General features: G+C 36.0%; 2 protein-coding genes across 3 annotated transcripts; one reads left to right on the top strand and one right to left on the bottom strand.

The window, feature by feature from the left end:
* Positions 1-1,792: 1,792 nt before the first annotated feature.
* On the bottom strand, positions 1,793-7,845 carry casp23 (caspase 23, apoptosis-related cysteine peptidase). Of its 2 annotated transcripts, none has more exons than XM_048185746.1 (11): positions 7,640-7,845; positions 7,339-7,398; positions 7,165-7,235; positions 6,907-7,080; positions 5,994-6,173; positions 5,844-5,915; positions 5,423-5,599; positions 4,228-4,471; positions 3,976-4,077; positions 2,816-2,925; positions 1,793-2,560 (listed from the first exon to the last, which is right to left on the bottom strand). In XM_048185746.1, exons 1-11 carry the CDS (start codon positions 7,713-7,715, stop codon positions 2,465-2,467), a joined length of 1,362 nt encoding a protein of 453 aa, XP_048041703.1. In that variant the 5' UTR covers positions 7,716-7,845; the 3' UTR covers positions 1,793-2,464. The 2 variants fall into 2 exon arrangements, with proteins under 2 accessions (XP_048041703.1, XP_048041704.1); XM_048185747.1 differs by having other exon boundaries at positions 7,165-7,255; positions 7,640-7,708.
* Positions 7,846-7,860: 15 nt separating this feature from the next.
* Positions 7,861-18,118, top strand: oxa1l (OXA1L mitochondrial inner membrane protein). The gene is made up of 10 exons (XM_048185745.1): positions 7,861-8,018; positions 9,528-9,662; positions 10,010-10,307; positions 11,076-11,219; positions 11,449-11,534; positions 11,663-11,827; positions 12,192-12,296; positions 12,405-12,567; positions 16,033-16,113; positions 17,849-18,118. Exons 1-10 carry the CDS (start codon positions 7,908-7,910, stop codon positions 17,968-17,970), a joined length of 1,410 nt encoding a protein of 469 aa, XP_048041702.1. The 5' UTR covers positions 7,861-7,907; the 3' UTR covers positions 17,971-18,118.
* The last annotated feature ends 120 nt before the right edge of the window (positions 18,119-18,238 follow it).

The following is an 18,238-nucleotide window of genomic DNA, read 5'->3' as shown; positions in this document are numbered from 1 at the left end:
TCTTGCAAACTTTGCTGTCTTTATTGCAGAGGAAGCTGTTTATATGTATTTGTCAGTATTTGTGAAATAAATGCATGTTTCCGACATTTACGTGCAGTAAAAAAACTTTTCATTCAATGCTAAATGTACATTTCAGTGCCTGTAAGTAGCTACAATGAAGATCAACATAAGCTTATTCTTTTTAAATATCAAAAAGTCTATTTTTTCAGTTTTATTTTGATAAACATGACATACATAATTAAAATTGTTTATTATTTCTAAATGAAGACTGTTAATGTTGTAAAAACAGACCCCTGTACATGGCATTTTTACCATAGTAATAAAACATCATCACTCATCTCTTTATTGCAGAACAAGACTCGCATACAAAAATATACAGAGGACTTACAACAGTGCTCATTGTTACAGCAGCATTAAATGAACAAAATCTAATTATTTCTCTAGGGAATAACATTAAATTAACACATACTTCCGTTTTGTATTTTAAATACACTTCTTACAAATTATACAATCTTAATATATTGCAGCAGTTCAGTTTAAACTAGTATGATGTAAAATGATCTAAAATCTTCACCACATTAATTCTTTGGAGTATTATATGTGGATGTGCTACTTTCAGGTGTCCATTACTCGTAAATAAATCTCACAAGAACAATTCGTTATCATAGCCTACCAATTTCTAAAAATAAAGATTTGTTTTTAAAGACAATATTCTTGTTTTTTTAAATAGGCTAACAGATTTGTGTGGACACACAATCATTGTGATAAAACTCAATTCAAGGACACAACATTGCTAAAGTTTCTGCTCGCGGAAACCCTAAGCAAGGCAGTTACAGAAAGGAAATAATAAATAACGTTACCAAAAGAACCCGACTGTGTAAATCCTTGACATAAACAGTTAACATTTAAAGGTTCCATCGAACGTTTTTTTACAAGATGTAATATAAGTCTAAGGTGTCCCCTGAATGTGTCTGTGAAGTTTCAGCTCAAAATACCCCATAGATTTTTTTAAATTAATTTTTTTAACTGCCTATTTTGGGGCATAATTAGAAATGCGCCGATTCAGGCTGCGGCCCCTTTAATTGCTCGCGATCTCCGCCCCCTCCCGAGCTCTCGACTCTATCATTGCATAAACAAAGTTCACACAGCTAATATAACCCTCAAAATGGATCTTTACAAAGTGTTTGTCATTCATGCTGCATGCATACATTGGATTATGTGAGTATTGTATTTATTTGGATGTTTACATTTGATTCTGAATGAGTTTGATAGTGCTCCGTGGCTAACGGCTAATGCTACACTGTTGGAGAGATTTATAAAGAATGAAGTTGTGTTTATGAATTATACAGACTGCAAGTGTTTAATAATGAAAATAACGACGGCTCTTGTCTCCGTGAATACAGTAATAAACAATGGTAACTTTAACCACCTTTAACAGTACATTAGCAACATGCTAACGAAACATTTAGAAAGACAATTTACAAATATCACTAAAAATATCATGATATCATGGATCATGTCAGTTATTATTGCTCCATCTGCCATTTTTCACTGTTGTCCTTGCTTGCTTACCTAGTCTGATGATTCAGCTGTGCACAGATCCAGACGTTAATACTGGCTGCCCTTGTGTAATGCCTTGAACATGAGCTGGTATATGCAAATATTGGGGGCGTACATATTAATGATCCCGACTGTTACGTAACAGTCAGTGTTATGTTGAGATTTTAATTTGAAAGTGAACTAATCGTTTAAGATACCTCAGAGGGAGAAAGATTTGGCTGTGGACAAATTATTCCACATCTCTACTGTGAAATATAGTTTAACTTTATTATATTTTTTCATAGCAATAACCACAAATAAATCCTATGACTATCTAGGTAATATTCAGACCATCCACAACATATATTACAAAAGTCTATAAAACCAGCAAATGTTTAGTGAGTTGAGACAAGTGCATCTGATGCTTTAATTGAGAATGACTGAGGTTATTGTTTACCTAAAGCATAGGATATCTAACCCTCAATGTCTCATTCCATCTGTGTAAAATAAATTCAAAGACCGATAACACACATGAATTTCAGAGATCACAGTGTTGCTGGTTTCTGTTTTCAAATACAGGAAATCCAACTTTATAGCTGAGCAGTTACAAGAAATGATATCTGCAATCTAGGTCAGCAGATTTAACAAACTAACAGGTCATTATAAATGATGCAACTTGTTATAAACATTTCCAAAATACATCCAGTTGCTTACTTTCTTGATTTTATATTTCTGTAAAATATAAGAATTTACGTAAGAATTTAGTTTATTTCTAATAACTTAAATAATTTAAATCTGTTTGTCATGGTCATGAATTATATGAACATGCAAACATGATTTAAATGTCCCATGTGTTCTCCAAACATGCTAAAGTTGCATACATCATGTTTATAATAAGGAGAGCTGAAGTTGTAGGTGCTGTGTTTTACAACCCTGGGAAGAGGTAGAATCTTTTAGATAACGTTGTTCTTTCTTTGCATGGCATCTGATCTGGATGTTTCTCCTTAAACTTCTTAAGGACCTGTTTCAAAAACAAAGGTAAATATTACAATAAAACTAACCACACATACACATAATAACCTAAAATGTTTAACTAAAAAGTTTCTTTATTCTAGGCCTGTCTGTATTGGGCTGAGTAGTTCAACACAAACTGACATACAAAGTTATAAAACACTAAAAACAATACAAGGAAGTAAACATCAACCATTTAAAAATTACATATCGCCATTGACGTCTATAGATTTTATGTCTGTCTTGATAAAGAATGTGACTTTGCCTTTCTGAAGAGCTCCTCGATGTGGTCCTGGCAGGCATGCTTATTAAATATTTCCACAATATCTTGGATGAAATGTGAGCCATTCTCTTTGTTTCTATAGGACACCGTGTCTGTATAAAAAAATACAAATTATGACATTGTGTGACTGATCCTCACTGCTTGCAAAACAAATAAAACATAATTTTAACACATTTAAAACAATATACCCAGGAGTCAGCATTAATTTATGTTACTCCAAAAAGCATTTGTGTGTGTTTCATGTAATGTTATATAGTAAATATTAGAGCTGCACCCATGCATTCTTATTTCTAAATGACAATGATTCTCCTATGTCTATTAAAGCTTTAACAAGAACAATCACAGCGAACAATCAAATCTGCATTGGCACTACTGCTGAGTCAGAGAGAGCAGCTGTCATGGCAGGAAACAGCTTCACACATAGTTTTTTCAACCACACAGCATCGTTATTTCTGTTACAAACATTAAAATGATGGGATAAAAGTTTATAGTTCAAATATAAACACTGATGTCTACAGTAGCGACAGTGCTTGAAGTGGAAAAATAAAAGTGCTGGTATTCCCAATGCTTGGTTGAAAATGCGATCTTGAAGAAGGGAGGGTGCAGCGGACTTCCGTACATGTCGGAAGTGTCAGTACATAAGGATAACTGGCGGTACGCTAAAGGTAAAAATAGAGAAGTACTGCGTACCGGCCCACTTCGAGCACTGAGTAGCATTCAAAATCGAGTAAATCACCATTTGAAAGTAACTTGATGCTTTAAATAAAGATTGTATCAATTACATTGTAGGTGGTGACAAGTGACTTTTATTTGTTCACTTTATTTGTTTAAAAGCACTGATTCTAGTAATGAAGCAAGTGAAGTCTTTATGAGTGAATCACTGAATCATTCATTCAAACCAATAAAAAAATAATTCAAATTAATTAGATATTTTTAAATAGACTGCAGCAATAACATTTTGTTAGAATCTCTAGTAAATTACATTACATAAATTATACAAATTACATGTTATTTTGCTTAGTTGTCCATTCAGAATTGTGGGAGAATCGTAATCTCTATTTAAAAAAAAATGTGATTCTCAATTTCTCCAAAATCGTGGAGCTCTAGTAAACACAGTACAGTATAGTGGAAATATTATTTACCTGGAGTACAGGACCTCAGGCAGCAGAAGTCTTTTTCACGGTGCTCTTTTCCTCTGTTGTGTCTTGGCTTACTATCTTGGACATCTACACTGCCTTCTTTATCTATAACATAAGGGAAACATTAGTCCATGCATGTTTCTGTTAGTGCTTAGTACTGGATGGGTCTCGAACCAATCAAAAATTTTGACATTTTGATTAGTAGAGTTTAACACCCAGTTACTTTATTTTCTAATATAATGTTTAGTAACTCACCACCCCTACACGCCTGGATGAGGATGATTTTTGGCTTGTCCCGCAATCCAGCACAGTTTGGAGTGTTCAAGCAATTAAAGATTTCATCTGCTGGGAAAATGTCCTCTTCATCATCACTGCTGAGGGAATCAAAAACTCCACAGATTCCAGTGGCATCTCCATGGGACATCAACACCACAAAGCAACTGTCCGACTGGACATGTTCCTCTCGCTGGGCGAAGTCTCGCAAGGCAGCAAGCATGCCCTGAACATCAGACCATCAATATCTTTAATATTTTTTTTAAAAATGACACAGTTTTGTTCCTTGGCTCAAGTAGACTGGCCTATTTGGCTTAAAGGGTTAGTTCACCCGAAAAGGAAAATTATGTCATTAATGACTCACCCTCATGTCGTTCCACGGCTCCACGGTAGACTGTCCATGTCTAGAAAGGTAATAAAAACATCATCAAAGTAGTCCATGTGACATCAGTGGGTTAGTTAGAAGTTTTTGAAGCATCTAAAATACATTTTGGTCCAAAAATAATAAAAACTACGACTTTATTCAGCATTGTCTTCTCTTCCGGAATCCGTTCCATTGAATTGATTCCATTGAATTGATTCCATTGAATCCTTTCATCTGTCGGCGTTGGTAATGCACTTTTACGTCGTTGTTTTTGGCGATTAGGACATCCGCGACATGCACACTTACGCACCATTTTAAAAAATATAGCAATACCAAAATACAAACAATGTAGAATAGCTTGAATACAGCGTGCGTCTCCCTCAGACTGTAAACGAAGCTCGGGCGCACCAGATAACACGTCAGCAGCGTCTGACATCAGCAGCGTCACTGTGGAGTCATGAACCCGGATTGACAACAGACCCAGAAGAGAAGACAATGCTGAATAAAGTCGTAGTTTTTGTTATTTTTGGACCAAAATGTATTTTCGATGCTTCAACAAATTCTAACTAACCCACTGATGTCACATGGACTACTTTGATGATGTTTTTATTACCTTTCTGGACATGGACAGTCTACTGTACAAACACTTTCAATGGAGGGACAGAAAGCTCTCTGACTAAATCTAAAATATCTTAAACTGTGTTCCGAAGATGAACGAAGGTCTTACGGGTTTGGAACGACATGAGGGTGAGTCATTAATGACATAATTTTCATTTTTGGGTGAACTAACCCTTTAAACACACTTGTACGCACCTGTGCAGTGAGGTCTCTGAGTGTCACCACAGTGTAACCCAGACCATTAAGCAGCATCTCCATTTTCAGCTCATCCTTTTCTGCCCCAGTCCTGTCATCTATGTATTTAAACTCGACATTGTTGATGAGCAGTGCCAAGCGTTTTCTGTTAGATGATTTGCCTTTTATTGGGTAAATCTTGTCAGAGAAGGGGAATAAGAATTCACAAACACATTTTCTTAATTTGCACATAACATACTGCATAAAGAATAATACAATAAAGAAATACAAAAATATAAAGTACATTCCCACATCCTTAGGACAATTACCATAGTATTATGTGTTTCTTAATTGTTTCAATGCTTCTATTTAATGGTAAAGAAAAAAAAATGGTATTATACTAGCCATTTTCAGTTTTTGTGATATGTACAACCTAACTTACATCTTCTCCCTCTTGTGTAAGGATTTCCCTTTTAAACTCAGGTGTGCATGGCGTAAGAGGATCTGAAGTTCTCTGTTCAAATGCAACAAAATGTTAATATTAGATTAAATAAAATCATTTTATATTTCATAAAACCACTCTCATATTTACCACTCTCTGTCCACAGCCATTGTTGTCACACCGCACAGCATTATTGGCCGGGCCCTTCCATTCCCTCCGGCAGCTCCAGCAGAAGTAGTAAGTCCGTTTCAAGTTAGCCGTGCAGATAGTGCAGTGTACACACAAGTTATTCCGATCTCGTCTTTCCACGTGAGACTGACATCCTGGACACTGCAGTAAAGACAAACAGATGCATTTGGACTACTGCGTAAGACAGGGGTTTTCAATCTTTTATATGCAACGGGCTCCCAAATAAGATCATCCTAATGTGGGGCACCCCATCCTAAAATTTAAAAGGCAGTTTTATATTTTCAAGTATAAAGATCCAATGTAATACTATTTATTTTAATCAATTTATTACTTTAATCAAATAAATTTGTTTATTTAGTTAATTAGTCTTTTTATTATTTAGCCTATTTATTAATTTTTTCACCGCTTTTCTCTAAACTTTACCACAAACCCCTCATCACTCCCTTGTCGCCCCTTCTAGTCTGTCGCTTTAAATGCTCGAACTCAGATGGATTGGCTGTTTCTTATCATTCTCATCTAGCGGTGAGGTTGCAAATTGCAATATAGAGAAGCTACGGTGGCCAACACAGGACAAATATGTCGTCGGAGACAGCAGAGAGTAGCCAGTCAAGCAAATGCGTCTGTGTGGAGCAGTTTGTCCGTTTACTGTACTGTAGAAACATGCCGGCGCAAAATGGCGACTTAACATGTAAGGGGACCCGTGGTGTATGTAGATAGAAATGGCTCTTTCTAAGGTAATAAAAGGTCTTTATACACCACTGAAAACATAGTTATGTATATTATATTGCATTTCTGTCAATAGATCCTCCTAAAATCTACACATTGCACTTTTAAGATATGCATGCAATCAGCAGAAAAAATCGAATTATCTTACAGCTTTGAAGTCAAACAGCCTTCTAGCAACAAGTGCAGCGAGGTTCTCCTCTAAGTATTCCCGTTGTTTGTCTGTCAGTGGTATCAGCTGACAGATGTCCTGATAAGAGAGCTTTGAGCCGCAGATTTTCCTCTGAATCTCATTAAAACCAGGGCAGGAAAATTCAGTATTTTTCTAAAAGACAAGAACCATTTGAACATAAAACTGTAGCATAGGTGTCAGTAAATAAACAATATAAAGAGTGTAATAGGGACTGACCTGTTTAAGATAATACTTGAACCAAGCAACAACATAGTCTGCTGGCATTTGATGACCACAGGGCAATGGAACTGTTATCAAAAATAATTTACTAAAAAATTTGATGAAGAACATACATAAATTAAATGCAGAATGCTGATGTATTTGATTAAAGGTAACAGGTGGTCAACTCACCAGAGTCCACTCTTTCAGCTGATGGCCGTACTTCGAAATTACAGTGTTGTTTATGTATATCTGAATTTAAAAACAAAAACAAAACAATAATAGCCTACATATTTTCTGTTTTGTTTCCCCTCCCCCCTAAAACTTCCTTTTAAAATCGATCCTGGTCTGTTTCACTTTCGGTTTTTATATTATTTATTATTTTTATATTATTATATTATTTAATCAAATAATCTTAATTTTATCATCATGTATCACACATTGGGAAAAGTCTAAAATGGGAAAAACAAATGTGATAAAAAAATCATATTACTCAAGTATTTGATGACGTTTGCTACCGCGGCGTCTTCTTCCAAATCTTCATCCCAGTTATCCTCTTCTTCCGTCATTTTTTACGTTTAAAATGTATCTTTTTTTCCTATGCTAAACTTCAGGGGTGAAAGACAAGCTCCCCTGAACAAGGCTGAAGTACCCAGTATAGATTCACTACTCCACAGATGGGCGGTTTTATTTGGAAGGGGGCGGAGCGAAAACGCGCTGTCCCTTTGCGCTCACCGTACAATGTGTTTGTTCAATCCAAGATGGCTGCGCTCAGGGGCAGAGTGGTCACAGAATGTCTTACAACATGTATGTTTCGACAAACAAGCATATCGAGCCTTTCCACTCTTCCTATTGTTATGACAGGGAATAAGGTGAGTGGCATTTTGTACTTTGTCAGTTCGCTCCCCAAAGTCAGCAAAAACGTAGTACTTCCCATGACATGACTTTGACAGAAGCTAAATAGCATAGCTGAGGTTGTGTAGTGTAGAGCGGGTATACATGTCACTTAACATCTTCAAAACACTTCACAGCAAAGCGGTTAAGACATTAGGATTAATTACCATATATAAACCATTTCCCTAATTGTTGATAAATTGATATATTGCCTGGTAACATGGTGTCATGATCAGGGATTTGGTGAAATTAATAATTACATTTCCCACACTATGCGTTTTTGTGTTATAATTTGTATTGCTATCTACATTTAATGTAGACTAACAGCATCATGTGACTGATTACTCATTTTCTTAACAAATTGTCTTTATAGTTTAGATCAGTGGTTCTTAACCAGGGGGCCGGGGCCCTCAGCAAACATCCAAGAGGTCTGCAGGATGACTTAAAATTATGTATATTCTTGGGTTGTAAGGATACCCTCATGTCACAGTTTGATACTGAACTCACGATACGATAATATTGCAATACTCTAAGACATGTTAAAAGGATAACAAAAAATGTACTGTTGATTAAAATGCTAAATTTGGTATTACATTGGGAGTGGAAATGAATAGGCTTGGACTTGGTGCTGGTAACTCAAAGCACAGGACAATGGTAACACAAGAACAAAAATATTCATGGTTCTAATGCCAAAACAGAGTTATATTAGATGAATATGTTTGCACTGACTAGATATATTTAAAATAATATACTCCACTTTTAACTGGTCTCATAAGGCATTTGGCATTATCAAGACCCACAAATATTACCCCACAAAATATTGTTACACCCCTAGTAAATTCGTATAATTAGTATAATATTTAATGATCAAGCTAAATCAAAATGCAAAATGCAAAAAAAAAAAAAAATAGAAAATAAAAAAACTAAAATAAAAAAAATATAACTAAAATCATATTTCTTTTTTCCACCCTCAATAACTATTGTTTTTATTGAAGTACATAGAGTTCTTGAAACGTCTAGAATGACAAAATAAATTGTGGTTAATTAACCTGTACTGACACTTCTATTAAGTGAAAGGTTCTATTAATATTAAATCATAGTTATAGTTTTGTTAATATGTTGTGTAGGGTCTTTGAATATTGTGTTGGACAGTGGGGGGGCTTTTAACTCGGTAAGGTTAAGAACCACTGGCTTAGATATTAACGCAAATGTTCTTATTCATAACTCTGTTTGTTCATTTATTTATCCATCAATTATTTTTCTCTTTTGCATTTTACCTTTGTACTAATCTGGTTTGCTGGATTATACTATGTGTACTATAAATAATGTTCACTCTTGCATCAAAATAATTGTGATGTTCTTCATTTGTAAGTTGCATTATAAAAGTGTCTACTAAGTGAATAAACATCCTGAACAGCCTGTTTGTAGTTTATTGCACATGTGTTTGACAGTGATCTGACTTTTTCCTGAATTCCATCTTGTTGCAGTGGTTTGTACAGAGATCACATCTTCACACTGGCAGAGGAAGTAGGAGTCCTTTAGTTAGGGCACTTCTTGGGTGTCCCAATCATGGCCAGTTCCTGCTGGTCAGTGCTGTGGCAGTCAGACACAACAGCTCACAGGTGGGTTGTTCAAGGCATTTTCATTCCATAGCAGAGCGTTTCTACTACTGCCATTATGGGCCTATACTTAAACCCAAAGTATACCTTTTTTATGCGTACATGAGAGTCCGCATACGGTGCACAATGCAAATTTTGTCACCAGAATAGTACGCACGCCCCCTGATTTGTGCACGCTATATACGCAAGCATATGCGTACAATTGAAGTATACTTTGGGATTTATGCATTAAGTATTGTATATTTATGTACTCTTCCCCCTCATTAATCTCAATTATATAAAATAGATCTTTTTGTGAATTGACTTTTGTGATAGATTTCAACTGCTCAGGTATTTTGTTTATTTTACAGACGACAGAAGCAGTTCAGAGCGTGTCGACTTTAAGTGAAACGGCAGAGGCTGCTGTATCTATCCCAGTGTCCATTCCAAGTCCTGCTGCTGACCTCGCCCCCGCAGTCACACCACCAATCACAGAGCAAGTGGCCGAGGCTCCTCTCACTGCATTGGATGTTCTGCAGGGGGTTGGAGCTGAAGCCAGCCTATCAGAGCTCGGCCTGTGCAGTTACACACCTGTGGGTCTGATCCAGAATCTGCTTGAGTTTATGCATGTTGGCATTGGGCTGCCATGGTGGGGGGCCATTGTTGCAGGTAAAAAAGTGTTTATAATGAGTGCTGTTTATTGCTGTAAACTGCCTAATTCATTAATAAAGATGCTGTTGGATGGATTAAAAATATATTTATCAATCAAAGAATCAGCATTTAGTTTTGTGCATCTTTGATTATGAATTAGGCAGTTTTACAGCAACACAGACCACTTAGTCAGTCTTCAGAGATGACAAGAAACTGACAAAGAGAAATCAGCACATTATTAAAGGTGCTCTAAGCGATCCTGGGTGGAGTAACTTCCTGTTGAAGATCGAAGTGTTGTCAAACAAAACAGAGGCTAGCTAGACCCTCCCTCCCCCTCCCCTCCGTGTTTCCTGAAACAGTCATGAACGCGCATTTAAAATCATTCTTGTCGGTTATTGGCTGGAACGTGTTTATTATGTTTCGTGGTCCAGGCTGCACCAGTTTGTTTTTATTGTCCTTTTTGGAGCTTGTGGCGACTACAGAGACCGCGTTTTTTCACAGTGTGTTCAGGGGACAGGCAGCTAGCGGATAGTGAGGAGATGTTTGCTGTATGTGACAAAAAATGTTTTGGCCTAAAAACACGTGACATCACTTAGAGCACCTTTAAAGTAATATTTCCATTCTATTTATTTGGTTACATGTAGAATGGTACTTATGAATAGCCACAAGGTTTTTCGATTCATATTCTCATTTTATTACTTATAATTTTATTTTTGTAATTGTATCTGTCTGTCTGTCAATTTCATTTTAATTTTCTTTTACCATAACTTTGTCTGTTTTCCTCAGGCACCATTGTTGCTCGCTGTGCTGTGTTCCCGGTCATTGTAAAGGGACAGAGAGAAGCAGCCAAACTGAACAACGTCCTGCCGGAAATGACAAAACTCACCAACCGCATGAATGAAGCCAAGCAGAGCGGTAACAAATTTGAATGTAAGTGTCTCATCTTTTCCAAACCATATTTTCTCTTCATATAATTTTTCTTTCTCTCTTTTTTTAAACTTTGTGTTATATTGTCAGAGTGTGTAAATGATCTCTTGCATTGCTTCTTTTTTTCTACCCCCTAATTTGTTCTCTCATTCTAGTCCCGAACTTTTCAATAGTGGATTATAATGTTTTTTTAATGCTTTTTAATTAAGAAGAATTCATTTTCTTTCTTCAGTTTCAAAGGCATATACTGACTTGATGATGTTTCAGAAGAAACATGATGTGAACCCTTTGCGTGGGTTCCTAGTGCCCTTGGTACAGGTCAGTTACTTCTAATGCTTTTATCCTTATGAGCATCTGATCGCTATTTAGGTTTCAAGGTCAAGTTACTTGGATAATCAGCTGCTGTTTAGTAGTCATATTTCCCTTTTTATCACCTTCCTCTTCAGGCTCCAATCTTCGTCTCTTTCTTCATTGCCTTGCGTAAGATGGCTGATCTCCCTGTACCAAGTTTGCAGACTGGCGGCCTCTGGTGGTTCACAGATCTAACCGCATGTGATCCATTTTACATTCTCCCCATTGCCGTGACTGGCACTATGTTTGCCATCTTAGAGGTAAATTAGTTAATAATAAGAAATGAAAATTGTGATAAATTTAATAATTTACTCACTGTAAAATAATTCCAAAACCATTTCTTTCTGTTATGGAACAAATATTTTTAAGAAGCCCTTTTTGATAGTGAAAGCATATTGTGACCTAGGATAAAAGTCACCATATGACCACTTTTGAATTTTCTATTTTTAAAACTTTTATATTTGTTTTGTATCTTACATAAAGCTATTGTATGGCTTTGAAACTTGGAATTTAGCCATGGGTTGTATGGACAATATTGACTTGTGTGTGTGTGTGTGTGTGTCCTTTTTGGAGCTTGACAGCCACATTTTTGAAGTATTGCAGCAATTTCAAATGTGCTTTTAGTTGGGAGCTGAATCTGGTGTAGACAACCCCAATCTGAGGGCCATGAAGACCGTCTTCAGGATCATGCCCTTTGTTATCCTGCCTCTAACGATTAATTTCCCCACGGTTAGTCTCTCGCACTCTCTTGCCACACAGTATTTGTGATGGGATCGGTCTTCTCTTGTCATGCTGTCATGATTTCCCTCAGTGTCATGTGATCTATGTGTTTTACAGGCGGTGTTTACCTACTGGATGACCTCTAACCTCTTCTCACTGGGTCAGGTGGCCCTGCTGAGGCACCCGGCAGTGAGACAGAAGTTCCGCATCCCAGAACGCATCGCACACCCACCTTCAGAACTACCTAAGAACGAAGGCTTCATAGAAAGTGTCAAGAAAGGTATGGATGAATTTAAAATTTAAGGATTTTTATTTATTTATTTATTATTAATATTTTAAATTAGCTTTTATCTTTATATTCAGATTTCATTATAATTTTAGTTTAAGTTTTAGTAATTTAGATATGTGCACTGCATTGTTTATATATATATATATATATATCTCTCTCTCAGAGGTTGTGTTAGACTTTAACATTGTCCATCATTTTTTGAGGTGGTTTGAGCTGATGTGACTGGTTGCTGAAACCACGCCCGCCTAGCTCGACGTGACCATGTTAGCAAGCAAAGGAGCTATCTATCTAGATACTATCTAAATTATTAATGAAGATAAGTTTTATCATCAGAAAGTTCTAAAGGTTTACTGTCAATCTACAGTGTTTTTTTAAAGATATAGATGCTCCAACACCAGTAATTTGTGTTGGGTGTGCAAATAACAACATGGAAAATCAAAATGGGACTTCATACCTTTATAATAGAGATCGCGAAATGAATCCAATCTGCGGCACTTGGGTAAAATATAAATGTCCATTGCAAAACAAAAAACAGTACTTTTTGTCCATGAAATATTGATATATTATCCATTGTTTGCATAACATTTCTTCTGAATGATCTGCTCTCTGTCATCATTCTTCAAGAAATAATGCAATCTGAGCAGCGTTTATGTTGTAAAACTGTATACGATCGTATCTAACAAACAAATGAGCCTGTGTCCAAAGTATATTTTTTCAAAATAGTGCAGCAGTTTTAGTTATAATATCCAAGCAGTGCTGTCAGAGTTGTATATCCTCCTGGTATTGTCATTGTAGTAAATCTCACAAACAAAACTTTTAGCCAATGCCACGATCCAACACCGTGTGTTCTGTGTCTCTTCCCCATGCATGCACATCTACACAGACACACATCAGTCTCGAATATTATGCAGCAAGCCATATTTTATAATTGTATAAAATAATCGTGCACAAATACGGCTGAGATGCCAAATTCAGCGGCTGGAATTAGCTGAGGTAAAGTGACGGCTCACAGACAGCAGCGGCATCTACCTGTCACTCAAGTGACCACGCCCTTAATTATGCAGAACTTTAAGGCTTAATATAATTTAAAAGAATGAGCTAGAAAAAATTCACCCCCCTCACAGTTGTCATGAAGGGCAAAATTAGCAGTATAGACCAAAACCACAATTTGAACCAACTTGTAAACATGTTTTTTTCTGCTATAAACTTGGCCAATTTAACATGGGACTCAATGAGATTCTGCTCTCTTTTGGAGCCTGTCCCTAGCGGCCAGTCGATGAATCGCAGTTTAAGTCACTTCCGTATTAGCTTCACGAGAGAAAGGGGGAGGTTGCCGCTTGTATCAAACGCATAGCAAAAGATTCGTGCCAGTTTCATTTTTGTTCTGGATCCAGTGCTCTGCTGCTACATTGGAGCGCACTCGCCACCAACTGGACAGGGGTGGGAATTACAGTTACAATTTACAGTAGATCACCCTGAGTGTAATCTGTCACCGTGACGGACAGCCTTCAGATTTTTCTGTCATTGATAAAAAAATTCCGTCAATGACGGAAAATTTTCGGTTAACGCGACCTCTGATATATATATATATATATATATATATATATATATATATATATATATATATATATAGCTTTATTTTTATTTCTAAATATTTTCTTAATTTTTATCAAGTCAAGTCACCTTTATTTATATAGCGCATTATTCAATAGAGATTGTTTCAAAGCAGCTTTACAGTGATAACAGGAAAATGATTTCATGATGCGAACAGAGTTCATTTCGGGTGTACAGCAGCATATTGTGTCATTGTTCAGCTTAAGTCAGTTCAGTTGATTCAGTTCCGTTATAAAGATCTAATATTAAATTGGTTCATTTCATCTATAAAGCGGTTCTGCAGAAAAGTGATGTTAGCGTCCAGCTCAGTGTAGTTCTCATCCAATAGTGTCAGTCAGCTAAATCAATAATATTGCTGAATATCAAGTGTCCCCAACTAAGCAAGACAGAGGTGACAGTAGCAAGGAACCCAAACTCGTATCAGGTGACAGAATGGAGAAAAAACCTTGGGAGAAACCAGGCTCAGTCCGGTGGTCAGTTATTTTCTGTCCAACGAACGAACATGGTGTGATTATGATTCAGGCTTCATCACAAGTCAGAAATCAGATTGTGGGTCGGTAGCATTCAAATATTTCATCCAGTTCCTTTTGCTTAAAGATCGAATTCATCATGCCAGTATGGATACGAAGCTGGTCATAGGTCTGTGCTGAGGACTTGTCTGGTTCTTGTGGTCTTTGCTGAAGCCTTCACAGGGGATTGTCTAGTTGACACAGTCTCTGCTGACATTCAGGGCTGCGTTGTGGTCGTGTCTAGGTGCAGGTCCACCATCTGATCTGGATACGGGCCAGATACGACTGACTACGGTAACCTCAGGATTTAACAGAGAGACTAATATTAGCATAGATGCAATTCTTTTTACGATGTAACAAATACATCGGGTGTTATGGGAAGTGTTCCCGGTTCCGGTTGGCCTAATTTATGCAGCCTAACAATCCTTTAGCAGATGTGAATTATATAAATGTGATCATGTGTTGTATATGCCAGGTTAAAGAGACGTGTTTTTTGTCTAGATTTTAACAGTCTGTCTGCTTCCTGAAGAAGGCTAGGATGACTGTTATAGAGTTTGGGTGCTAATTTTTATATAAAATAAATGCCTCTCGGAGCTGATATGCAAGGGGAAAAGGAGTTCGTAAAAAGGTGGATTTGAACTTGGGTCCCTCGCATCAAAAACTATCGCAACCCACTTTAATCTCCACACGACTGATCCTGTTATCAGCGGCATTTCTTTTGTAATTTTGTCTGGCTTGATCATACAATGGTGGGTGGAATTAGTGTAAATAAGGCTTTTTACCAACAACATGAGCTTTTTGCTTTTGGTGTAAATAGACTCTCTGTATTTATTTGCGTTTATTGCCAAGGCAACAATTGTAATTTTCGATTATTTATTTATTTATTTATTTAATTGAATATTTCTATTTTATGTTGTTTCAGCCTTAATTTAATTACCAAAAATGCTGTTTCATAGTTTTTGGCCGTTTCATAGTTTTTCACCTGGTATTAAGAAGCGTTTTCGTCAGTCTGATCGGCGTGGTCTTGCGGCTATCACAGCAGAAATGAAAGCTGCTGCTCTCCTTATGTTTTTCCTTCGTTTTTATACATTTACCCACCTATAGACCCTCCCCTCAAAGAAATCAGGACAGAAGTGGTTGAAAATGGACAAAAGAGAACACCAGGTGTAAACAGGAATGTGTTTCCCTCATCTACTTGGGATCAGATGTAAACAGGGCCTTAGTTGCTATTAACAAGAACAGCACTGTTCTGTATCTGAATCTTTTCTCCTTGTCTTACTGTTTTGCCTGTCTTATACTCTCTATATAATGTTTCTGTATCTGTTCACGTCAGGATGGAAGAATGCCCAGTTGGCTCAGCAGCTAGAGGAGAGAGAAAGGAGAATTAAAGGACACCTGGATATGGCAGCCAAAGGTGAGGATTCGTTCTCTATAGTTCTGTTTCAAAACCTACTGAACTGTATATGCTCTCTACTGCCTACACTACCTTTCAAATGTAAGGGGTCATGCTTTTGAAAGATGTATCTTATGTTCACCAAAAGGGCATTTATTTGATCAAAAGTACAGTAAAAATATTTTTAAAATATATCAATTCAAAATAATTTTCTATTTTAACATATTTAAAATGTAATATGTTCCTGTGATGCAAAGCTGAATTGTCAGCATCATTACTCCAGTCTTCAGTGTCACATGATCCTTCAGAAGTCAATCTAATATGATGATTTGCTGCTCAAGAAACATTTCTGATTATTATCAATATTGAAAACTCTTGTGCTGCTTAAAGATAGGATAGGCAATGTTTTTCATAAACACTTTTTTGTTTTACTGGTTGAAATGCTTCAGATCCTGATAACAATTAATAATAGAACTGGTCTAAAATTTAATAAAATGTGTGTGTGTGTGTGTGTGTGTGTGTGTGTGTGTGTGTATATATATATATATATATATATATATATATATATATATATATATATATATATATATATATATATATATACATACATACAGTACAGTCCAAAAGTTTGGAACCACTAAGATTTTTAATGTTTTTAAAAGAAGTTTCGTCTGCTCACCAAGGCTACATTTATTTAATTAAAAATACAGTAGAAAAACAGTAATATTGTGAAATATTATTACAATTTAAAATAACTGTTTTCTATTTGAATATATTTCACAAAGTAATTTATTCCTGTGATGCAAAGCTGAATTTTCAGCATCATTACTCCAGTCTTCAGTGTCACATGATCCTTCAGAAATCATTCTAATATGCTGATTTGCTGCTCAAGAAACATTTATGATTATTTTCAATGTTGAAAACAGTTGTGTACTTTTTTTTTCAGGATTCCTTGATGAATAGAAAGTTCAAAAGAACAGCATTTATCTGAAATACAAAGCTTCTGTAGCATTATACACTACCGTTCAAAAGTTTGGGGTCAGTAAGAATTTTTATTTTTATTTTTTGTTTTAAAGAAATTAAAGAAATGAATACTTTTATTCAGCAAGGATGCATTAAATCAATCAAAAGTGGCAGTAAAGTCATTTATAATGTTACAAAAGATTAGATTTCAGATAAACACTGTTCTTTTGAACTTTCTATTCATCAAATAATCCTGAAAAAAAATATTGTACACAAATATTTTGTACAATTGTACACATTAAATGTTTCTTGAGCAGCAGATCAGCATATTAGAATGATTTCTGAAGGATCATGTGACACTGAAGACTGGAGTAACGATGCTGAAAATTCAGCTTTGCCATCACAGGAATAAATTACTTTGTGAAATATATTCAAATAGAAAACAGTTATTTTAAATTGTAATAATATTTCACAATATTACTGTTTTTTACTGTATTTTTAATTAAATAAATGTAGCCTTGGTGAGCAGACGAAACTTCTTAGTGGAAAAATCTTAGTGGTTCCAAACTTTTGGACTGTACTGTATATATATATATATATATATATATATATATATATATATATATATATAATTTCTTAAGTGGAAGTCTCAGGACCAAAAAATATTCATCCAATTACTGTATTCGTTCACCGCCATTTGTATACTGTGAATGTGTTTGCACTTGTGAAGCTATATTAGGTTTTACAGATGATGCTTGCCGTTCACATTTTCATTTATTCTGCACTTTCCAAGGTCCCCTGAGGCAGACTTTTACCCATAACCCCCTTCAGCAATCGGCGGCACCAATGTCAACAGGAAAATCGAGTAGTCCAAAGCAAGACAAGAAGAGGCCCTGGGAAGAGACGATTGGCTAACACCTTGATGGAGAATTGTGTGATTGCTTTGTACATATATGTATTGAGAAGGACTAAGGGATGGGTGGTAATATTTAGACTAAATACAACATTTGATGAAAAGGTGTTGTGCTGTCTTCTTGCCATTAAAGAGTAATCTTTAACTGTTGCCTTACCACCCTCTCCATTCATTTAGTCTGCTCAACAGCTGTTTTTATTCATGCACACACACACACAAATGTATCTCCTTATAGTTTGCCATCCAAAGCACATAAATAGAATGACAGAG

The sequence above is a fragment of the Megalobrama amblycephala genome, linkage group LG3 (genome assembly GCF_018812025.1).
Source record: "Megalobrama amblycephala isolate DHTTF-2021 linkage group LG3, ASM1881202v1, whole genome shotgun sequence".
In the NCBI taxonomy this organism is placed as follows: domain Eukaryota; kingdom Metazoa; phylum Chordata; class Actinopteri; order Cypriniformes; family Xenocyprididae; genus Megalobrama; species Megalobrama amblycephala.
This window is presented reverse-complemented; position numbering and strand designations above follow the sequence as displayed.